This window comes from Tenrec ecaudatus, chromosome 9 (assembly GCF_050624435.1).
Source record: "Tenrec ecaudatus isolate mTenEca1 chromosome 9, mTenEca1.hap1, whole genome shotgun sequence".
Taxonomy (NCBI): Eukaryota; Metazoa; Chordata; class Mammalia; order Afrosoricida; family Tenrecidae; genus Tenrec; species Tenrec ecaudatus.
In genome coordinates, this window is record NC_134538.1 from 156,349,873 (window position 1) to 156,374,976 (window position 25,104).

The 25,104-nt window shown below is 48.4% G+C and overlaps 1 protein-coding gene across 4 annotated transcripts in view; it reads left to right on the forward strand.

The window, feature by feature from the left end:
• Positions 1–25,104, forward strand: part of LOC142456594 (aldo-keto reductase family 1 member D1-like) — a 43,751-nt gene that overhangs the window by 5,814 nt on the left and 12,833 nt on the right. For 2 of the 4 annotated variants that reach the window (XM_075557745.1, XM_075557748.1), the window contains exons 2-4: positions 866–1,033; positions 13,185–13,301; positions 21,775–21,852. In XM_075557745.1, coding sequence (XP_075413860.1) covers positions 866–1,033; positions 13,185–13,301; positions 21,775–21,852 — 363 coding nt within the window. The remainder of the gene's footprint in view (positions 1–865; positions 1,034–13,184; positions 13,302–21,774; positions 21,853–25,104) is intronic. The other 2 variants (XM_075557746.1, XM_075557747.1) reach the window with 2 other exon arrangements.

Sequence of the window (25,104 nt, forward strand, 5' to 3'; positions counted from 1 at the left end):
CTTGTTTTATAGGGATGCAGAGCATTGCACTGTCTGTTTCTGCACCAGCGTGTCCTTACCCATTCTCCCGCTGACAGCCTCTGGGCTGTTTCCAACTTCTCCCATTGTGGCCAGTGCTTCGGTGGACATGTGAGGGCACAGCACCCGTCTGTGGGTGTTACGGCTCCTACCTAAGGACATGCACCCACAGAGGGATCGCTGGCGCCTACGGAACTTCTATTCCTAGTCATTTGAGGTGGCGCCGTATCACTTTCCACAACGACTGTGCACAAGACTGTAAATCTTGATGTGAGCAGACAGCCTCATCTTTCTATCACAGAGCAGCTGGTGGGTCTGAACCGCTGACCTTGCAGTTAGCAGTGCAACACCTAACCCACAGCGCCACCAGGTCTCAGTGCAGATTGAGTCCTTGGAAACCCTGTGGTTGGTTTTGTGCTGCCCTGTGGAGTTGCTCTGGGTCAGAATCCACTGGACTGCAATGATTTATGCGCTTCCTGCGGGAACTCAGGGTTCAGGGTAGGACACTCCCCCTCCCCCAGGTAGGAAGCTTGGCTCCATCTCTGGCCAGAGCACCTCACACGCTGCCATAAGCCCTCGGTCAGCAGAGGCTTGCTTGTGGCTGTGATATTGAACATGTTTCAGGGGAACTTTCAGGCTGAGATAGACCAGGAATAAAGGCCTGGCTGTCTACTTCTGAACATCAGCCAGTGGATTCCTTTGTGTTCCTTTGAGTGGGTTGTGTGACAGAAGCAGTAGCAGTAGCGGTGGCTGGATAACAGATGTTTGGGGAGTGCCATTATCAGTGAGATAGGCACTAAAGGTGAGCCCCGCCTGTTCCCCCCACTCCATCCCTCCATTATTTCAGACCTCTGGGGGGGACTGCGTAGCAGCGGTGAAGGCGGCCATTGACATAGGCTACCGGCATTTTGACGGGGCCTTCCTGTACAAGAATGAACACGAGGTGGGCGAGGCCATCCGGACCAAGATCGCTGAAGGCACAGTGACGAGGGAAGAAATCTTCTACTGCGGAAAGGTGAGCCCCCTCCGCCCCCCACCCCTGCCCACGTGGACCTGGGAACTTTTCTCTGCAGAGCGTACTGAACCCCCAGGAGTGGACACTCTTCCTTCTCAGCCACCTCGTCCTCCTGCCCAGAGCTTCCTATAAACCCACTGCCGTCTAGCCTTCCACCGGACTCCCTGCCAGCCTGCAGGGCCGAGCAGAGCTGTCCCAGGGGCTTCCAGGCTGCCATCTTTCTCCTGAACGCAGGGGCTCTTTATCTGGCCTACTGCAGACAGGGTGCCTGCCTGTGCACACACCGCCTCCGTCGTCACAAAGCCACCGTGACACTCAGAGAAGCTGGGGCCTGGAGGGAGCAGGAGGCTTCCCCGTAAGTCACCACAAGCCACACCTGCCTGCAAAAGAGGCCTTCTTCTTCCTCGGCATGTGCCTGTCTGTCCTTACACTGTATTTGTTAATTGACACAAATCACCTTCCATAAAACTCACCATCCTGAAGCTACAGTTCCGGGCTTTTCAAGACTGTCCCAGTTATGGCCACAGGTGTGGCCTTTGGTGACTGGGAATTGCTGGGAGGAGGGAGCGCCGACAGAGGAAATCCCGTCCCAGTGAAAAAGAAGGAATCCAAATGAAAAGGCCAGTGTCTCCCATGCCCCATCGCCTCACTCCAGAACGTTCTCATCACGCTGGAAAGAGCCCCTGTGCCCATTGGCAGGCATTCCTCAACCCCCCTCCTCCAGGCCCTGGAAGCTACTTGTGTTTCTCCGGATCGACTAGAGAAACAAACGCAGGCAGATTCATATGTGCCTAAGAGAGTATGTTATACAAAGGGTAATTGTATACTAAAAAAGCATCCCAACCCAGTCCAGTAGAGGCCCGTAAGTCCAGTATTAGCCCATTTGTCTGATACCAATCTATAAAGTCCTCTTCACACGTATGAAGCAAATGCAATGATGCAGAATGCAGGATGATCATGGGCCAGTGGGTTGAAAGACTTTGGGTTCAGTGGTGTGGTAAGCATCTCAGCACTGACAGGGGTCTCCACGTGACTTCTCTAGTTCCCAGAGCACAAGGTCCCATGTAGCACCATGTGTCTTGTCAGTAGAGCATCTCCAAGGGAGTGAGAAGAGAGTCTCTTCCACCTCCAAGGAGGAAAAATCAGATTTCCCAGAATCCTCAGGAAAGGACCACGCCCACACAGAGGCCTCATTGTCTATGATCTGATTGACAGACTAGACTCCACCCCATCACTGCTAATCCTCTCAAGTCTCCAATTGACACCAGATTATGTAACTACCACATTGCTGGTCTCCTCGCGCTCTCTGTGGGGTTCCTGCTCTGCCCTGGGCAGGGAATCACATGTTAACTGGCCTCTGGGGTCTTCTTCTCTTTCTCACAATGTTCTCAACCTCTGTGCATGAGGTAGCAGGTACCAGGACATCATTGCATTCTATCGTGTTGTTGTTGTTGTTGTTAGGTGCCATCAAGCCGGTGCTGACCCACAGTGGTCCTCAGTGCAACAGAACCACCCACTGCTGGCCCCGAGTCTGCCTCACGTGTGGAGTTATGTCTGAGCCCCGTGCCAGTGGAGGGCTATTGCAGAGGCTGCGTGGACTGCGTTTTCTGTAGATCGCTCGCTACCTTGTGAGCAACGGACCGGGCGCACATCAGGACTCACTCTCCACTGAAGAGCAATTCCCAAGAAAGGGACAAAAGCTCTAAACTCCCTGCCATGTAGTCAGTGCTGACTCAAAGCGGCCCTGCAGCTCAGCGCAGAAGTGCCGCTGTGCGTTTCTGAGACTGTCAGTCTCTCCTGGCGTACGAAGCCCAGCCGTTCTCCCTCATAATGGTGGTTTCCGAGTGTAGACCATGAGGATTGCAGCCCCTCAACGCTACCAAAGACAGGGTATCATGGTCCAAAACATAGCCACTGGGAGAAACAGATCGCAAAGCAGCTTCGCAGGAATAGAGAGCTCTGGCGTCAAAGTTGGCAGTTCACACCCAACAGCTGCTCTGAGGGAGAGAGATGAGACTATCTACTACCATAAAGATGAGCAGCCTCGGGAGCCCAATACAGGGACACTTTGAGTCAGACAGACCCGATGGCAGTGGAGCCCAATACAGGGACACTTTGAGCCAGAACAGACCCGATGGCAGTGGGGTTGTGCTTGGGTCTGCAGGAATAAAACTGAACACCTTTATAAAAAATTGCATCCCTGTTTCCAGAAGGTTCCAAGGAGAACAAGCTGGTGCTCTGACTTCACTCTTTCCTCTCTCCCCACTCCCCCGCCCCCTTGTCCTCCAGGCTCCGTGAACTTGTATCACCTGCCTCCTGGCTGTTTGTCTTTCTCACCTTATCTTAGATTTTTCTAGAGAAATAGATTGTGTGGGAGGGAGAGAGGAATTTGAGGATCCAGTGTTCCTTAAGACCAACATATCTCACTATACACCCCCTACACACACGCACACCCAGAAACACACACACACACACACACACACACACACACACACACACACACACACACACCGCCTATTAGAGTCTGTTCGCCTGATTACTCGTACAAGGGGAAGCCAAAGAACTTGACCCAGAAGGTTCTAGTTCAACCCGGCCTGAGTGTATTGTGAAGAGAACGTGCGCAGACCCGTCTCTGCAGTCCGTGGGGCTGCAGACAAGTCTGTCGCCACGCCCTGGTCTTAGACTCATTAGGGTGCCTTCCAAAAAAGTCCAATCAAAACAATGACTCCCAAGGGCATCTGCAGGGCCAGTTCAAGTCAAAGCTGAGAGGTCAGCCAGAAAGTCACGGTAACTGTTTGGTGGAGACTCTTAAAGGTCATCTTGATGGGTTTTCCTGAAGGATGCAGGGCCGTGTTGGGGACTTATTAGGAAGAAAAGTGACAGCTGCCTCGGGGAGAAACAATCGGGAAATTCCACCTAGGAAGAGTTTGTGGTTGGATGTTCCATTGCAACAACGTGCCTGCTCTTCTTCAAGGGCAGCAGAGGCAGTCCTGAGAGAATTTCCTTGAGAAACTTTCCCGTCAACCCTGCCACACAGACCATGCCCCTTCAGACTTGGTTTTGCTCCCCAAACTCTAGGAACCCTGAAAACGAATCCCTCCAGCTTGCCCACACTGCTTCCATGCGCGAGAAAGCTGGACAGCGAATGAGGAAGAGCAACAGAGAGCTGGTCATTCGAATGAGGGAGCTCACTGCCGGGAGAGCACACACGTCCCCCTGTGGCAGGAAGATTTGCTCCGTAGAACCGAGAAGGTGTTGTGTCTCGCATTGTGGCCATGCTGTCAGGAAGGAGAGGAACATTGAAAGGAGCGCAGACTGCCCAAAGGGCAAACCCGTCTGTCTTGGAAGAAGTAGGGCCAGAATGCGCCTTAAAGGCAAGGATGGCAAGACTGTCTGACGTACTTTGGACATGCTGTCCCTGGCGAAGGACGTCGTTTCTGGTCAGTGGAAGGGCAGAGGAGAAGAAGGCCTTCCGCACGATGGCGTGCCACAGTGGCTGCGACAGCACAGACGCCATTGTGAGGACGGCGCAGGACAGGCCAGTGTCTCCTTCTGTTACGCCTGGGTTCGCTATGGCCTGTAGCCGACGCAGTGGGACCGAACAACAACCTCAGAGGGGGCCAGTCATGGAGAAGGACCAAGTAGAGATAGGTGAAGAGGAGGAAGCCCTGATGAGATGCATTGCCACCGAGGCTGCCACAATGGGCTCAGACATAACAACCACCATGAGGCTGGCACAGGACCGGGCAGGGCTCAGTCGGTGGTGCCTAAGATCACTATGAGTCAGGGCCAACTTGGAGGCACCTAATCCCGTGTGAGGGGACAACAGAAAGTTGTGAACAGAGGGGTTGAAAGATCCACTGATCTTCAAACTTTCTGAAGAGATATCTATATATGTTTCCATTACACATAGGCTCGCTATGAATCAGAACCAACTCAATGGCACCTAACAACAGCAGCCCTGTTAGCAATGTGGCTTAGGATTGGGCTGCTAACTGCAAGGTCAGCAGGTCAAATCCACCAGCCACTCTATAGAAGACCAGGCTGGCTGCTCCCACAAAGTCTCAGAAAGCCTGTGTAGGCGCCAACTTGGTAACAATGGGTTAGTGGGATCAGAGATAAAGGAGCCCTGGTAGTATAGCAGTGAAGCATTTGACTACACCAAAAGGTTGGTTGTTTGAAACCATGCAGAAGCTCCAAAGAAAACCTTAGTCCTCAGCTCCCATTAAGGTAACAGCCTGAACACCCTCTGAGACCATTCTACTCTGTCTCCTGGGGTCAGTACGAGTCAACAATCAGCTTGATGTACCCCTGAAGAAGTATCAGGGGTAGACAGTATCTCAGTCTTTTCGTGAAGCTGGTGAAACCTTGATGCCAAACATCAGCAAGGACCAAACTCACTGCCGTGAGTGATGCCGACTCGCAGCAACGCTGTAGGATGGGGCAGAATTAGCCCTGTGGTCTCCAAGGCTATAGCTTGTATGGGAGCAGAAAGCCCTGTCTTTCTGCTGATGGTGTCAAACTGCTGGCCTTGTGACTAGCAGCCCAATGCATAACCACCACGCATGCCAGGGCTCTTTGTGGGAGTGGTAGAAAGGAACCTAGCAAGATTGACTAGAGGCCGCCTCACCAGGGACAGAAATCATAAGGGAAATGCCATCGTAATCCATCAGTGACATGCAAATGATGACAGGTGATCATCAAGTTGTGTTTATGTGTAGAAAATTAATGCATGTGATACTTCCCAAATGTATTAAAAATCTTAAACTAGATAATTCTCTTAAAGGGTGCAGGAAAAGCACTCAATAAAAGTCAACGATGATAAAAAGTTCATGATTTTAAAACTAATATCCTAGAGAAGTAGATAGCAGGTATAGGAAACCACTCCCTTCTCTAAGAGAGAGATCTCCAGAAATCAACCAATCAGACGAAAGCTTCATAAACACACACTCCCCACCAAACCAATTTAATTCTGATTCAGAGTGACCCTAGAAGACAGGGTCAAACTGCCCCTGTGGATTTCCAAGACTGTAGCTCTTTATGAGAGGAGAAAGCCTCGTCTTTCTCCTGAGGAGCAGGTGGTGGTTTCGAACTGCTGACCTTTCGGTTAGCAGCCCAGCACATAACCCATCCCACACCACCAGGGCTCTCGGCAAGCACCCTCTGTAATGTGAACATGTGTAAAAGAATCTCACTTGAGATCAGGGAAAAGACCAAGCGCCTCTTTCACCCCATCCCAGGGGTCGTCGTTAAGTGGTTTGGGACACGTGTCTCACCTTCCATGGGGGACCAGGGTTCAGTTCCTGGATTATATACCTGGGCCACAACCACCACCCATCTGTTGGTGGGGGTTGTGTGATTCCTGACTTTGAGCAGGTTTTAGTAGAACTTCTAGACCGAGACTCGCAAACTGCAAGCTCACTGCCATCGAGTCCATTTCAACTGATGGCAACCCCATAGGGCGAGTCCCACTGCCCCTGGGGGGTTCTGAAGCCGTCACTCTCCATGGGAGCCGAGACCCTCCTCATTCTCTCATCAGAGGAGACAGAGTAGGACGGTGGCCTGGAGATCTACTGTTGGATCCCAGCCGGCAAAAGCCCTGAGGTTCTCCACAGGCTCTGATCCAAGGATGGCATGGGAGCAGGCCGCCTTTCATTCTGCTGGGCATGGGGTCATCATGAGTCCGGGGAGCGACCGGTAGTCAGCATCATTCAGAGCTCTTTATTAGGTTAGTGAGGCGAGAAAAGTAATTAGAATTCAAGTATTAGGAAGGAAGGAAGGAAGGAAGGAAGGAAGGAAGGAAGGAAGGAAGGAAGGAAGGAAGGAAGGAAGGAAGGAAGGAGTGAGGGAAGGAAGCAGGACGGAAGGAAGGAAGCCAGCCCTCATTTGCAGATGGCATGATTACCCACATGGAAAAATCTCAACGAATGAGCAGGCTACACGCACTAGGTTGCTAGGCAGAAAATCTAGATCCCAAATCGATTTATTCCATGGAGCAGCCACGACCAGAAGATGAATGGCATTTGAATAGCCTTGTCCTTAGCAGTCGTGGCTGCTGGTCGGTGCTATCTAATCCCTTCTGACTCTCAGCGACCTGGTGGACACGCGGAGAAATGCTGGCCGGCCCTGCGCCATCCTCACGATCTGTGTTACCTTTGAGCCCATTGTCCCAGCCACCGTGTCCCTCCATCTCAGCAGGTCTTCCTCTTTTGTGCTGACCTTCCACTTCACCGAGCACGGTGTCCCTCTTCAATGACACGCCCAAAGTCTAGCCATCCTTACTTCTAAAGATCACGCTGGCTACTTACTCCAAGGAGCAATTTAAAAATATGTACCATTCTATTCAATGATGGGATTCAAATAATCTAACACCAGTTTGCTGCCCTAATGTGACCACTGCCCAGCCACCAACCTTGAGAGAACCCTGGGTACAAGAGCCTTGTTAACAACTGGTTCGCTGAACTCACCCAAAAATCTGTTCTGCCAAAATGGAGCAAACCAGCTGAATCCCTCCACTGATTCTGTTGCAGATAAAAGCCCACTCAGTCCATCAGAAATGAATTTTAAGAGAAATGATTCAGAAAAGAAAGAAAATAAGTGGCTGAGGGAATGATTACACTTGGATACCAGAAGAGAACTCCTGACTCCAACTAAAACCTTCCCACAGGGAGAGACAGCGTTTATGAAACCCAGAGCTTGTAAGACGGTGCTTCGATGGTTGATTCTGGTTGTGGTCATAAGTAAGATGGGTTGGGATGGGGAGTGGTTTCCATTGTTAAACTGGGCATAAATAAAGAGCTACCGTAATGGATTTCAGGAATCAGTTACAGGAACTCTCAAAGATGGTTTTATAGCTTCCAGGTGGGCTGATGAGCACCGCATCCCCACCCTCCATGGAAGTTGACCCATGTGGAGTGAGGTGTCATATGAGTGATGGAGGATTCACGTTGCTACCAGGGTCTCATTTCCCTGAAACAACTTCATCCACAAAAAGTTCATCTAAACTTCTAAGTGGCCTGGGAACATTCTGAAAAGGCCAGCCCTAGGAGCCTTGCAAGCACATCTCTCATTCCATCTTCTTCATGAAGGACTAAGTCAAGGCCAGTAGCGAGCTACGAGGGCCTCGCTCAGCCAGGTGCTCTGTGCCACCAACAGCTTAGCATGCTACAGGGCATTGCTCACTGTTACCCGCCGCCCTCCAGCCAATGTGGGCTCAGAGTGATGCTGCAGAGGGCTTCCAGATTGTGAACCTTTTCCGGGGCGGACAGCCTCATCTTTCTTCCGCAAAGCGGCTGGTGAATTTGAATGGCTGGCCTTGCTCACCGTCCAACACTCACTCGACAGCACCACTAGGCTGCTTTTTACCACACTCACTGCCATCGAGTCCATTCAGACTCAGTGACCCTATGGGACAGGGTAGAACTGCCCCTGTGAGTTTCCGAGTCTGTAACGGTTTACATTATACAACAGTTCTCAACCTGTGGGTCATGACCCCCTTAGGGGTCCAATGAACCGTTCACAGTGGTCGCCTGATTCATCACAGTAGCAAAATGACAGTGATAAAGTGGCAACTAAAATAATGTTCTGGTTAGGGGTCACCACCACATGAGGAACTGTATGAAAGGGTCACGGCATGAGGAAGGTTGAGAACCACTGGTTCACACAAACAAGTGTTAAGAGTAGCTTAGCGGGTTGATAGCACTGATTATTGTACTGCCCCACCGGATGGGACGGAACGACAGACCTGTATGGGAAGGGCAGTGATATACTGGAATGAGTCTGTCAATAAAAATATTATTCAAAAAGGGGGGCGTAACTTAAAGGAAGAGAGTGGGAAAATTACATTAACAAATCCTCGAAATCACCACTGCCCCAAGTGCAGATTCCCAGTGTGTCAACAACCTCATATTTCTAAACATGTAATGGCACTCCTGTGCCATGCGTGATAGGGCATGCATTGTGGACGATGGAGCCCCCCTGGGTGGTGCCAGGAAGGAGGCCTGGTAGTGTAGAGGGTTACACATGGGGCTGAAAACCTCAAGGTCAGCCGTTCGAACCCATAGCTGAGCAAGGTGGAGGCTGTCTGCACCTGTAAAGATTACCGCCTTGGATACCCAAAGGGACCGTTTTACTCTGTCCTTTACGGTCGTCGGGGGCCCTGGTGACATAGTGGTAACACCTTGGGCTGCGATCCACAAGGTCAGCAGTTTAAAACTACCAACTGCTCCGTGAGAGACAGCTACAGTGTTGGAAATCCACGGGGTTCCTATGAGCCAGCATCATCGACTGAATGGCCGTGTGTTTGGGGTTGGTGAGTTCTGTGTTTTATAGGGCCAGAACCAACTTGATAGCCATGAGTTTGGAGTTTGGGTTGCCATGAAATGGAACCACTTGATGACAGTGGTTTTCTGGTTTGGGGTGGTACAGCGAACGCGGTCCGCTGTAACTGGAAAGGTTGAAGGTTCCCAGTCACCCGGGGACACTTGAAAGAAAGGCCTGGAGTTGTGTTTCCACACAGTAGTCAGTGAACACCCACGGAGCCCAGCTCTTCCCAGACACACACGGGCCTCAGCACCAGCCCTTGCTCTCTGGTGGAAATTCATGGAAAGAGCAAGCTGTGTTCTCTTGGGGCAGTGGGCCCGGCTGTCCTTACGGCAACGTCAGAGGCAGTGCAGGGCGGTGGTGAAGGGCGCCGATGGGCCCGAATCTCAAAGGCCACGCCCCAGCTCTGAGTCACTTGGTGTTTGGGCCTCTGTTTGCATCGCTGTAAAATGGGGACCATCATATCAACTGCCCAACCTGCGACTCTCGGGAGAGGGGATGATCTCAGAATGATGGCAGCTTCACAGCTGTTCTACTCTGGCCTCTCCGGGATTGGGTGTGTGTGTGTGTGTGTGTGTGTGTGTGTGTGTGTGTGTGTGTGTGTGTGTGTGTGTGTGAATACAGGGCAGCAGCACTGTTGCATCTCATGCTGTTGTGCACCAGTGTGCCTGGCAGGTCACTAGCACCGCTCCTGTTTGTTACAGAGCAGAGCATTGGAGGAATGAAACATGTTCACTTTGCTGACATGGGCAGCACAAACACCAAAGGGGCCTCCATGGCATTGAGATGCCTTTCTCCACAGAGGGAGTGCTGGTGGGGTAGTGGTTACCCACTGGGCTGTTAACACAAGGTCAGCAGTTCAAAACCGCCAGCCCCTCTTCAGGAGAAAGGAGGCTTTCTACTGCCAGGGACAGAGTGACAGTCTCAGAAACTCACAGGAGCAGTTCCTCCCTGTCCTGCAGGGCTGGCACGAGGCAGCATGGCCTGGATGACAGGGAGTTTGTAGTTTTGTTTCCACAGAAAGTACTCTCTCGCCTGTACGTGGAAGGTAACTTGGGTGGACATCTTCCCACCAAGAATGGGCTCAGATTTTTGTGAATTTATTGTGTGCTTCCGTGGGAGAGGGTTGCAAGGGGACAGTGATGGGGAGGAGGTAGTGTTCAGGGACTGTGTGGGTGGTTCCCCCTCTTAGCGACCCTGTGTGTGGCAGAACAACCCTGCCTGGCCCTGCACCAGTCTCTCAACCATTGCTGTGCTGGGGCCAGCGGCTGCAGCCATTGCTTTGGGGTTTCCTACTTTTTCCTGACCCTCCACTGGACCAAATACATTGTCCTTATCCAGGGACTGGTCTGTCCTGATAACATGAGCAACTTTCCATTCTCGCTCCTAGGAGCACTGAAAACCTCTGTTCTACTTGTTTGGGAATGAGTCTCTGAAGACTTTACCCCTTAGGGCAGCGGTTCTCAACCTGTGGGTCGTGACCCCTTTGGGATCACATGACCCTTTTACAGGGCTCACATTAGACCATCGGAAAACACATAAATATTTCACAATATAGAATTACATATTGTTTTATGATTAATCACTATGCTTTAATTATGTTCAATTATGTTTGATTTGTAACCATGAAAATACATCCTTCATATCAGACATTATGCATTCATAATATTAATAAAATTCAAGTTATGATTCATAACAGTAGCAAAATTACAGTTATGAAGTAGCAAAGAAATAATTTTATGGTTAGGGGTCACCAAAACATGAGGAACTGTATTAAAGCACACAGGCATTAAGAAAGTTGAGAAATCCTGCCTTAGGGCAACAGGGTGTCACACTGGAGCAGCGTGCGTCCTGTGACAGAGGAGAGACAGGGGCATACAGGCACACAGAGATGATGGTGCATCTACAAGCTAAGGGATGCCGGGGCCACCCGAAGCCAGGAGACGAGAGAGGCTCTTTCCCTACAGGGACAGAGTGTGGCCTGACTGGCATCCTGAAGTTTAACTATCCACCTTCAGAACTCTAGGTTACTAATTTCTGATTTGACTAGCCACTTACCTTGTGGCACCCAACCCTCACTTATCCACATGGCTCGGCCCCAAGACAGGTCTGTATGACAGCCTAGGCCTAAGGAAGCAGCGTAAGATGAAGTGACGTTGCAGCGCAGGATTGCCCGAGGGCCCGAGCAGGACCCTGCTGCAACCATTGACCACTTGCCCAGCTGTAGCTCTTCCTGCAGCTTTTTGTCAACTCACCGGCAACAGCCACTGAGTCAATTCCAACTCATAGCAACACTGTATAAGGTTTCCTGGGCTGTGAATCTCTGTGGGATCCACATAATTCTCCCAAAGAGTGGCTGGTGGGTTTGAACAGCCACCTTGCAGTAGGCAGTCAGTCCAACAGTTACCTGACAACAACACCCAGACTCCGATTTTTGTCAGGAATCTCAATTTACTTGCACCCACCATCCATGCCCAGTCCAGAAATGAAATGCGATATCGCATTGAGCAAATCCGCCTCTCAAAACCACTTGGACGTGTTAAAAGCAAAGACAGGGGGCTTTCAAAACCAAGGATTTCTTGTAAGGTAACTCGGTGTAATTCCAAACCACGAAGGATTTGGTTTTCTGAGAGCCTGCTTTCTTTGCATTAACCTATGTTTAAAAGTATATAAGGAAGTATGATGTAGGTGAATGCTCGGTAGAGAAAGCAAGAGGGGATACAGCTGGCAGTCTCTACCTATCCAGAGCAAAATAGGAAAAAGGAAACCAAAGGCCCAAAGGAGACGCTTGTCTAGAGGACAAAGAACCTGCACAAACCACAGCACCATCTGCCCTGAAGGCAGAAGACCTCGGTGGAGCCCAGGGACCACTATTGACCAGTTAATCATGGCCACAGCTGATGGGCGCTGATCACATGCGGGGGCAGGGGGGAGATGGAGCAGAACCACCCCCACAACAGGATTAAAAGCGAACAAACCAAGAGACAGACCAACTGGACCTTTTGAGAGGGGAAGAGTCTCTGATACTGTTGCCCTGGGAGACTGCAAATCTGGAACTGACATCAACGCCTGGGGTCACCTGCGAGTTAATAACAGTCTGTATCACAAAACAATGAATGCCACCTGTAAGTCCTTCTCATATAGATATAGATATAGATGTAGGTATAGGTATAGATATAGATTTAGATTAGATAGAGATAGATATAGCCAAACAAGGAGCCCGGAAGGTGTTGTCAAATGAGCAAGTGAGCACTGGGCTGTTAACCTCCAAGTCAGTGGTTCAAAACCACGAGAGGAGGAAGATGAAGCCACCTGCTCCCATGGAGACCGACAGCCGCAGAAACCCTCGGCAGGGCTGCTCGGTGCCTGAATCCGCTTGATGGCAGTGGGAACGAAACCCCACAGTCAACAGTGACTTTAAAACAAAGACCAGAGTATCAGGGAACAGGGAGACTCGATTAATGGAAACAGAGCAGGCAGAATGGAAACGGTGAGAATGTTATCACTTGTAACCAATGTTGCTGAATAGTTTGTGCAGAAAATGTTGAACATGAACCTCAACTGCTGTGCAAAGCTTCCCTGGAAGAACAATACAGTATTACAGAAGAGGAAGAAGAGGATGGTGAGTTGGTTACCCACTGGGCTACGGTCTACCTTGTCAGCAGTTGGAAACCACCAGCAGCAACTTGGGCGAAAGCCTGGGCTTTCTACTCTGTAGTCACAGTCTCTGAAACCCCAGCGGGTCGCCAGGAGCCTGCATGGACGCGCTGGCAGAGACTATTGTAAATGGTGTGCCTTTGAATTTACTATTTCTCTTCTCTTCTTTCAGCTGTGGGCCACAAAACTTGTCCCGGAGATGGTCAGGCCAGCCCTAGAGAAGACGCTGGGGGCTCTGCAGCTGGACTACGTAGATCTCTACATCATCGAAATGCCCATGGCTTTACAGGTGAGCGCAAATGTCTGGAGGTTAGGCCTCTGCCAGGTGGTGGAGGTCAGCAACCACAGCAGAACGCTGCTTCGTGATTTGGCACCATCACATCTCCCCATAGGAGCCCTGGTGGTGTGGTGGTTGCACGCGGGGCTGCAATTCACACTGTCTGCACTTCGAAACCACCGGCAGGCAGCTCTGTGGGAGAACGTCTGGGCTCTCTACTCCCATAGACAGTCTCCGTCTCAGGAGTCCAGGGAGTCGCTATGAGTCAGCGTGGACTGGATGGCAGTGAGTGTTTTGTTTTGACATCCACGTTGTTCTTGCTGGCTGCCGCCCAGTCGGTTCTGACTCACAGTGACCCTGCGTGCGACAGAAGGAAACACGGCCTCATCCTGTGCCACCTCACCACCATTCTTCTGTGTGAACCCAGCAACACAGCCACTGTGTCCACCGCCTTGTTGACGTCTCCCTCTTTCTCTCGCCTGCTACCTTACCAAACATGATGACCTTCTCAAGGGACCATCTCTCCTAAAACATGCCCAACGTTCCTGAGGTAAAGTCTCGGCATCCATGTCTCTTAGGAGCATTCTGGCTGTACTTCTTCCAAGGCAGACGGTGTTGGTTCTCTGGCACTTTCCATAATCTTTACCAGCCCCATCATTCCAATGAGCAGTTGTCCTTGGTTCTTCTTTATCCCACGGCTGCCATTGATCAGTTTGTCGTGCTGTGGTGGCTTGTGTGTTGCTGTGATGCGGGGCTATGCCAGGGGCTTAGGTGGAGAGAAATTATTCTCAGGATGATGAGGGCAAGGAATATACAAATGTGTTTTACACAATTGATGTATATATGGATTATGATAGGAGTTGTATCAGCCCTAATAAAACGATTTAAAAAAATACTTGTCTCCAAACTCAGAGCTCATGGCTATCAAGTTGATTCTGACTCCTAGACCCCTTAGGGGACAGAGTAGAACTGCCCCGTGGGTTTCCAAGGCTTTATTCTGTTTTTGATAGCTTCATTTCACCAAAACAAAAGTCGAGGCTACAGGAGATAAAGTTGAGGCTGTGAGAGAAAGTTCAGGCTCCACTAAGGTTCAATGTCCATTACAACAGTTCTCCTTGCCCACATTTCCTTCTTCCCTTCTCCTCTCCCGTCTACGATGCCCAGCACTGTGGGCCACAGGGAATCTCCACTTCAGAACCTTAGCTTGAGTCCAGACTTAGTTCAGATGCTGTTCAAATGGCAGAGTCCTTAGCTGACTCTTTAAAATTTAGAGAAAGTCAGATTACCGAGGAGAGCCTGTACATAAAAGTGAAAAAACTGAAATTCATCCCTCTGTGGCTAATAAATAACTCCAAAAGCAAACCTACTGCCATTGGGTTGAGTCAGAACCAACTCATTGGGCAATGTAGAACTGCTCCTGAGGGCTTTGAGAGCATAAAGTTTTATGAGAGCAGGCTGACTCATCTTTCTCCCACAGAGCAGCTGGTAGGCTTGAACCACCAACCATTTGGTTAGCAGCCAGACACTAGTGTCCTAGTTAGGCTAGTGTCCCTAACAAATGACTAGTGAACGCTTTTGGAAGAAGGTCAGGGAGTCTTTTTATACCTAATCTGAAGAAGCCCTGGTGGCAGAAGGAGTAAGAACTTAGCTGCCAACTGAGATGGGCTGTTACCCCAAACCCACCCGGTGAGTCTGTGGGAGTAAAACCTGGGCATCGACTTCCATGAAATTCCAGCCAAGAAAAGTCCTCTGGGTAGTTCTCCTCTGTCACCTGGAGGCTATTCGAGTTGATACAGAGTGGATGGCACTGACCAACGACAGAGAACAAGTGTTCAGAGGCACAGACGATAAAACCTCTTGCAGTAGAAACGGGTACGTGATCGTGGCATGTCCTCCCCACAGAACCTAGAGGCGAGACATCAGTAGTCTTTGGAGCCAGACTCTGAGATACCTTGTGAGGTAGTTAGTGTATTGTCCCAACCTGGGCAATAAACACATGTGAGGTTAATTGAAGGGAGGAGGGATAAATGGCTCAGTGAGCCTCGCCTTTCTAGTTCTCGGGTCTCTTGCTATCTGATGGTAGGACCAGGGTGCAGCTGCCTTAGCCAGTTCCCTGCCTCAGCTGGCAAAGCTCACTTCCTGCAAGTCATCCCCGAGGAGAAGCCACATGGACCTATCCCGATGCAGCCCTGGGTGCTGGAGCACCTATGTGGAGACCCCTGCCAGCGCTGAGATGCTTACCCATTCACTGACTCAGCTTTCCTCCACAGTTAACATCTTTGCATCTGTTTTGTGATGCAGAGGAGGACTTTGTGGATTGGTGTTGGACATATGGGTTAATGTTGGACTTGTGGGCTTGGGCAGCACTGGGTTGGGATGTTTTCTTAAAGTGCACTTAACCTTTATATAAACTCTCTCTTATACATGAGTTTCTGTGGATTTGTTTCTCTAAAGTGCCCAGACTAACACACCTTGTGAACCTCATGGTTTCCTTCTTGTACTGTGAATGAGGGGAAGGTTGATGGAGCAGGTCAGGTCCTTCAGCAATTCATCCACGTTGTGTTTCATCTCATTCACTGCCATCCCCACGATGTAACATCCCTACCCCATTTCCTCCCCGTGTCTCTTGTTTCTATTCCTCCTCCCTTCCTAACCCTCCTGAGCTTTGTCCTTGAGTAAGGGCCACCCTTCTAAGCTCAGATGATTGGTTATTCTGCTGCGTGCGGACCTCCTCGATGCTACTGCTCCGCTTAAGCATCCGTTACACTGACAATGAAGCTATAGGAGTGCGTTCAGCTGCAAGCCTGAAGGGTGACTAAGGCCACAGTCTCAGTCGATCTCAAGATTTCTTAAAACAACTTTCTGGATGAAATGTCACAGCACTGTATCATTTTTAAAGTGTCACGTTGACAAGCAAGCAGAATTACTGAGGCAGAAACTACAAATGTTCTGGCTGCCACTGAGTCGTCTGACTCGTGAGAACCCCATGTGTGTGTTGTAGTACTGGGCTCTTCAGGGCTTCAAGGTCTGAGTTCTGGGGAGTAGATTACCAGTTGCTATAGATGGCCTTGAACCTCTCACCTCTTGCTTAACGGCTGAGTGCATTAATCATGTGCACCACTTAGCCACTCCTAATATGAGTTATTCATGGAACATAACACATCTTGAATATTCCTGCTGCAACTAGAAAGTCACAACAAATGCTGGGAGTTTACAGGAGGAAAATGAAACAGAGTGGTTATTTATGCCAGTCGGAGGGCATGGAGTTAATAGGGGGGTTGATTATATTTATTTAATCTCCGTCCTGGTGGTGGAGTGGATTACTCATTGGGCTGCGAACTGCAAAGTCAGTGAGAGAAAGATGAGGCTTTCTACACCTGCTAAGAATAACGGTCTCGGAAACCCACAGGGGCCGGTCTACCCTGGTCTGTAGCATCCCCGTGAGTCAGAACAGACTTGAGGGCCATGAGTAGTAGTAGTGATTATTTTGGTCTACGGTCACCAAGAATTGTCATCAACATGATAGCAACTGATTTGTGTCTGTTTTTTAATCACTGTTTGCACTGATGGGCGACATACCACAGCACTGCACATCGTCAATGAATCATGTGCACAAAACTAGGATAGGAGCTGAGCTTAGTGGGCCTGCAGGAGCAGAAGTATTTGGAGGCCACTGATGTGTTAAACTGGTATTGGAGCAGACAACCAGGAAGACCCACACAGCCCTGACTGGAGGTCCGTAAGGAGGCACTTTTAGAACAAGAAGCTGGCCTTCTTAGTGCCATAGACAACATTTCCAACTCATCACTAAAATGTACAGCAAGGAGGAGTTCATCGTTGAAATAAGCCAAAGGACAGGTAACTGGGCATGCACCTTGGGGATGTTCTGGGTTCACAGGAAAATGTCCATGCTTGTCTTCATCCATGAGGTGGTGTTGAGAAATTGAGCTGGACAGCAACTTATAAGTAGATTGCTGTCCTCTAAACCCGATCCTCACACGTGTATTTAAAAGGCTTTGGCTAGCTGTGTCTCTTATTAGTATGCAACGGTAGGCCTGCTGCTTTTCTGTAAGTTTGGACTCTCATCTAAAGCCTGGGGTGGTTAGGACAGGGCTGTTGATGATGGCGATGGCCATCTTGGGAAAAGGATTGGCTGGCACAAAGATACAGGAATGAGGAAAAATATGGTGTGGTAGGTTTATAATTTTATGTCTACTTGAAGATATATAAATGTGTAGGGATGGTATCTAACCTGGCAATCAGGTGACAGCCTGATGGTGCCGCTTGTGAGTGTGGCCTTCTCATAAGGAGGGCCCTAGGTAGTACCCTTCCCCCTGCCTTCACCTTCCTATTTGATGTCCACCCTGGGAGCTGCCAGAGCCCTGCCATTTTCCACCAGCTGTGGATCCACACGGCTTTTTACCCACCAGCCTGTGATCGTCCTGCATCATTGCCTGCGGCTGTGCAAGTCTGAAGAGGGACCTATGGGCTAGTATCAGACTTATGGCCTTGAATTGGACTGGGCTGGGATGTTTCCTTGATATGTAGTTACTTCTTTATATAAAGATCTTTCTTATACATATATGAATGTCTCTGCACTTTGTTTCTCCAGTTGAACTGGCCTAACACATATGGTGTGAGTTAAGAACCCATGACTGTAGCTAATGTAAAAAACATGTATTCAGAGGTAAGACTGACCAGGTAATTTCGGGCATTACCATAAAAGACAATAAGCAGCTGTTTAAGAAATGTAGATTGGATTCTTCCAGATCCTTGAGGATAATTGAAGATACTGGCACATGAGAGTAATAAGATCTCGATGGTGATTTTGGAAGATTTTTTTTTTCTGGCCTACGTGTGAGCATAGAATCAAGGAGGTCTGGAAACAAGGACGGGTCATTACAGTAGGCCAGATAAGACTATAAGTTCTTCAATGTCAATGGTGAACATTTCTAGGGGATCCATTTACATTATGTCCATTGATGTAAATGATGCCTCCCGGGGCTGTGCTATGCAGTGCTTACCCTTAGCTGGTAAAGCAGCAGGGACCATTTAAGATAAAATCAAGGGAACTTTGAGGACATTTTTCAACTACTAAGTCCATTGTTAAAGAGGCTGAATGTGAAGTGATCGAAATAAGAGTAGAAATCATTAGGAATCACTCAGACATGTTGTCTCCGAGTTGAAGTCAGAATTCAAGCTATCTTACGTTTATCTCAACAACTCCGACTCCTCCTCTTTTCTGTCCTGCCAAAAAGGATAGTCTCATTGGAGCATCAGTCTCCATGACCCTGAGAGCAGGAGAACTAGATGGTGCCCGGCTACCACTATGAACTCTTCTGCAAGGGATCACATTATAAGGTCTTGGGATGAGTGGGGGGGGAAATGAGCAAGAAAACTCATATGTTTTTAAAAGACCATAGTTACTAGTTAGAGACTATGGAGGTCTGAAACTAATGTCACTTCCATGGCTTAATTATCAGTCAACTAATAGGTCAATAAGGGGAACATTGATATCAATCTTAGAATCATCAATCATAAGTTCAACCACTGGAGTTCAAAAGGACAGCGTTTACCTAAGGAAGGCTAGGGGGCATGGAAAAAGGAAACACAGGGGACCAATGGGACAAAGGAGGCTCCAGTGTGGGGATTGCAATGCATGAGAGAAACCAAAGTATGGATGGATTGTTGAATGTAAAGGGGTATGATCTGCTGTGTAACCTTCATCCAATTCACAATATAAAGTTCAAAGATTGTCTCCTTGTAGCAAGACTTCAAGTGCAGCATCCTTTCCCTGTGCTCATTTCTGGCCTGTCCATTGATGGGACCTGATGCAATCTAGCCCAATCAGACGCTCTCACCCAATAATTGTAAGTTGAGAGTGATCCATTTCTGTGGACAGCAAAGGTTTTGGATTGGGCGCCAACAGAAAAAGAGCATGAAGCAGAAGCACAGCGTGAGAAAGACAGGATGTGAGTCCCAGTTGCATGGCAGATGGGTTTCCATGTCTTGCTCTCGTCTTTCCTGTCCCGTCTCATCTTTCCTGAGACATGCTAATCTCTTGGCTGAACATTGCATCTTCTACTTGCACTCGCTCAGGTTAGTTTCTGAAGGTTGTAGTGTGACATCTGACTAGTTCAGCAACTAGAGAACTCTGCAATCTTTCAACGTAAATGCAATAGACTATATTTCATAGTAATCATAATTCTCCAGAAAACTGTAGGATTCCTTTCCATAGAACCGCTGGCAAGAATTTTTAAGAAAGAACTTGATGGCTTAATAAAAAACACCTGTTGATGGATAAAGGAAAAATTCATTCAACTCAAAATTAAAGCCAGGGGGTAATACTAAGACTAATGTGTCACCTCTCTAGGACAAAATAAAGAATTTCTGGATGATTCTATAAAGGGGAGATTTTATAGGCAATAAATATGTTTTATATAATTATATCAAAGTATAAATATGAGGAAAAGCAAAAAAAACCCAAAACCAGGTATTGCTACTATGGTTTCAGTTCATACATGCACAGGTTTATTTCAAACAAAAATCATTTAAATATGTCTCTGTGATTGGTGGATATCTACCAATCCTCTCAGCAGTACATTGGTCTTAGTCTAATTTTGGTGCCCTCAAAAAGACAGGGTCCAATCAAAACAACATTTTCCAGATCCACTGGGTCAGTTAAAGTCAAGGCAAATAAGGCAGCTCAGAAGGTTTCGGGGACTGTTTTGTGGTATTACAAAGGGATGCTCTTTCTAGGTTTGTTTTTTTTAAGCACTCTGTTAGTCTGGGTCAACTAGGGAAACAAATCCACAGAAACTCATATGTATAAGAGAGAGTTTTATATACAGGCCAAGTGTACATTAAGAAATATCCCAACCCAGTGCTGTCCAAGTCCATAAGTTCAACACCAATCTAAAAAGTCCTCATCAACTCACAAAGCACATGCAATGATGCTGACTGCAGGAGGAAAGTCAAATCAGTGAACATGTAAGCATCTCAGCCCTGGCAGGGGTCTCCATGCAGCTTATCCAGCCCACAGGACTGCATCAGGGTAGGTCCATGTGTCTTCTCCTCAGGGATGTCTTTCAGGAAGTGAGCCTTGCCAGCTGAAGCAGGGAACTGGAGAAGTAGGCTTCACCCTGATCCAACCATCAAAAACCAAGAGACCCAAGAACTAGAAAGGCGAGACTCACTGCGCCATTTATCTCTCCGCCCTTCAATGAACCCCACATGTGTTTATTGGCCAGGTTGACACAATAAAGTTTAACTATCTCAAGCACACAGGATGATCACTAGTGCTTATTATTTTTCAGAAAATCGAAAACTTCATTGGTGAGAAAAAATCCAGGAAAAATTGTACTGTGGCATTTTTCCCACCGTGACAATGCACCTGCTCATTTTTTGAGGGAAGCAGGGGTGTCCTGGGGAAATTTCCCTCGGAAACCTTCATCCACTACAGAGCCCCGTCAGACTTATTTTTCTTCCCCAGATTCTAGGAACATTCAAAAGGAGCCTGATATGAGTCCTTTGAGGATGATAAAACGGTCTTTTTAATGTGGTATAAATCAAAGAGCACCCTTTTCTCCTGGGAAGGGTTAGAGACATGGAAATGCCACCTTCACTCTGTGTAAACCAGATGGGGGACGTGTCAAGGAACACTAGCTCCCCACATTGACATTTTTGTTGAACACAGGTCTTGGGTTGTGTAGCAGTGCTTCTTTACCGGCCCCATGCGTGTCTTAAACTGCTTTCCTATGATCAGAGCCATGTTGGCGTGTGTGTTAGGCAGGGTTCTCTCAAGAAACGACACCAGGACACTTATGATTGTATATTTGCATAAAAGGATAGTTTTAGACACTGAGAAGAGATTCAATAGCTAATTCATCCACACAGCAGTTCAGAGGACTCAGCTCAACTCACTTCCATGGAACAGTTAACATCTGAAGGTCCTGCAACTCCCTCAGGCTGCTGGCCCAAGGTCAAGGTAGCTAATGTGGATCTGCCCTCAGGCAAGAGGAGTGGCCTCAGGGTAGGAAGGAAACAGCAGGAAGAGGAGAAGCTGAGGGGCAGCAGAGGCCAGCAGTGCAGGAGGGCAGTGAAGCAGGTGCCGATGGAGGATGGAGGCGGCAGGATCCACCAGCAGTGTGGCAAAGCAGGTCCTAATGGAGTCTCAAGCTCTAGCGATACCGGGCACACAGCCCACAGGTCAGCTCAGCCCACAGGTAGCACAGCACATGGCTGAGGTAAAGAACTAGGTCTTGCAGCAGCGCGCTGGCCCAACACCAGGAAGAAAGGATGGGCCAACTTCACAGAGCCATTTATCTCGGGCGCCCTCCAATCAAGCCGCTACCTGAATAAACTCGCCCACATGTTCCTACGAGAGCCTAGTTGGCACAAGAAGCCCAACTATCACAGCGAGTCAAATATTATCATTTTAATCTCCCAGTATAAAGAAAATTAATCCACTTGTTCTCTTTTGTAGCCTGGAGACAACCCCTATCCCAGGGACGAGCATGGTAAATGGATCTATTACAAGTCCAATCTGTGTGCTGTGTGGGAGGTAAGTCCAACTGGGTCTCTTATTTTAAAAATTTCATTTTAGAACCACGATCTAATTCCTGCTTCCAGAACTAGGGAGAGATGCAATGGCTGATGGAGAGGAAAAGCGAAAGCAATGTGGACGTGCTACCTCTCCAGCCTGGGTGTGAAACCATCCTGTTTTCCTTTGCTGGGAGAGAAGAGCTCCTCGGAAGTGGGGGAGGTGAATCAGCAGGGAGGAAAGTAAAGGACATACATCATAATGTAGCAGTAACTACCAAAAATATGGGATATAGTCATTCATTGTTACCGTTTCTGAAATTCCCCCCTCCCAAATTAACAATATGATTCCCAAAAGAGGCGAACTTTATTGTTTTTTTAAGAGTACATGAAAAACTGGAAAATAATTTTTTTTAACCAAGCTTCTAAACTAACATGCTTCCTCAAGGGTGGAAACAAGAAAACTCCTGTATAATTGTTGTAGGCTGGGTTCTCTGAAGAAGCAAGAGCAATGAAGCGTATGTGTGTGTTCATGCAGAGAAACTCATACCAAGGAAATGGCTCACACAGTAGTAGAGGTGGACAAGTTCCAGGACAGCGGGTCAGGTGACAGACTGGTAGCTTCTCCTGACTCATGTAGCTGCAAGGGCTGATGAATTCAAGGTCAGTAGGTCAGAAGCCAGGCTGGATGTCAAGGTGCCTGACTCCAAGCTCAGCGGAGATGGCAGGCTCTTTGGGGGGGGGGGGGTCCTAGGATCCCCAGGCTCAAGTCCAAGGAACTGTAGGTCAGTCAAATGATGAGCCAGATGCAAGGTCCAGACTCAGCAAACAGCAAGCAAACTTTTCCACTGCATCCACTTGTGTTGGAAGCAGGCCACACCCCTGCACAGAGCTCATCATGGGAGCATGGCGTGTTTGCTATGTCTCAACTGCCAAATCATGGACAATCCTGCCTTAGTCCAATTGACACAAAACAGTACTTGAGATGCACTGCCCCTGAGTCAATTCTGATGCCTGCTGACCAGAGAGGTGTATTTTGAATGATTTTGTTTCTGAGACAATGTGGCAGCTTTTCCTAGAGTAGGAGGTAATCTAACAACCAGGGAGAGGGTAATGTGGGAGGGAAGTTACAGAGATCTTTTTTCCCCTTTGGCCTCTCCTCCCATGGGATGAACATTGCCTGCTCCACATGTGCAGAAACGTAGGACTCTTGTTCCAGGCCCTCAGCAATCAAGCCGGAGTAGCTCTGAAGGCCTGCGCTGTGAGAGAAGAACATGAGTCACTTTGCGACTATAGCCACTGCTTCCCCCACAACTTCCCATTCCAAATGCCAAAGTCTAGAATGCTACACTCTCCTGAGTGCTTCCCCTGGATGTGGTGTCGGGCTGCTAACTGCAAGGCCAGCAGTTCAAGACCACCAGCTCCTCTGCTGGAGAGAAACAGGGCTTCCTACTCCTGTAGAGTCACAGGCTGGGAAACTCACAAGGGCAGTTCTGTCTTGTCCGGTAAGGTTGCTCAGTGTTGGCATTGACTCCATGACAGTGAGGGTTTTTTGGCTTTCCCCCAAAGGGTAGCACCTGGAGATCTGAGTTGTTGTTTTGCTTCTTAAAATAATTTTATTGGGGGCTTATACAACTTTTATCATAACCCATACATACATCCATTGTGTCAAGCACATTTGTGAATTTCTTGCCATCATCATTCTCAAAACATTCTTTTTCTACTTGAGCCCTTGGTATCAGCTCCTCATTTTTCCCCTCTGTCCCCACACCCCCTACTTCATGAACCTTTGATAATTTATAAATTATTATCATTTTGTCATGTCTTACACTGTCTGACATCTCCATTCACCCACTTTTCTCTTGTCCATCCCCCAAGGAAGGGATTATATGTAGATCCTGTAATCAATTCCTCTTTTCTACCCCACCTTCCCTCCACCTTCCAGGTATTGCCACTCTCACCAGTGGTCCTGAGGGATTTATCTGTCCTGGATTCTCTGTGTTTCCAGCTCTTATCTGTACGAGGGTACATGCTTTGTTCTAGCCGGATTAGTAAGGTAGAATTGGGATCATGAGAGTTGGGGGGGGGGGGGAGAGATGCATTAAAGAACTAGAGAAAGTTGAAGGTTTCATCGGAGTTACACTGCACCCTGACTGGTTAATCTCCTCCCCGTAACCCTTCTGTAAGGGGATGTCCAGTTGCCTGCAGATGGGCTTTGTGTCTCCACTCCTCACATCCCCTTATTCACAATGATATAACTTTTTGTTCTTTGAGTCCTGATATCTGACCCCTTCGACACCTCGTGATCGCACAGGCTGGTGTGCTTCTTCCATGTGGGCTTTGTTTTTTTCTGAGCTATATGGCTGCTTGTTTATCTTCAAGCCTTTAAGACCCCAGACACTATATCTTTTGATAGCCTGGCACCATCAGCTTTCTTCACTACATGTGCTTAGGCACACGTCTTGTCTTCAGCGATCATGTTGGGAAGGTGAGCATCATGGAATACCAGTTTAATAGGACAAAGTGTTCTTACATTGAGGGAGTACTTGAGTAGAGGCCCAATGACCATCTGCTACTTTAATCCTAAACTTATAAATATACGCACATAGATCTATTTCTCCATCATCATATATAAATATATTTTCATATGTACATGCCTACATGGGCAGACTTCCCTCCCCCCAGAAGAATTTACTTCAGAGGATAGCACTGAAGCTACAGCTCAGGGAGAGGGACATGTCTGATCAGCACACACGGGGAGCAAATGAAGGGGGAGGGAGAGAGAGTGGAACATATGATGGCCCACAAAACCTTGAGGATGATATCCCTGCTCAGAGCATCCAGTCCACAGAGAGGCCCATATGACCGGCTCCACTACAAGACATATCCCTTACTTTCCCATACCCCTATGGGGGACAACACTGGAGACACAGTGTGGGAAGTGTGCCCGATCAGACCCCACCACAACAAAGCAAAACACTAAAGGCGTTCAATGGAAGGGTAAGTGGAGTAGAGCAATGAAGTCCCCAGTTAATACCAAAAGTGGACTTTGGGGCCAGAGCATGACACCCCATCACATTGGACCAGAAAACACTTCTCAAGGTCAACAAAGAGACCCCCAACTATTTACAGGCTTTTCTTTCTTTCTTTTTTTTCCTTTGGTCAATGGTTTTTGTTGTTGTTGTTGTTTTGTTTTCTTTTGTTGCTTTGTTTTGTTCTGTCTTGTTTTTTGTGCATATTATTATCTCTGCAGGTCTATCTAGATAAGATAGGT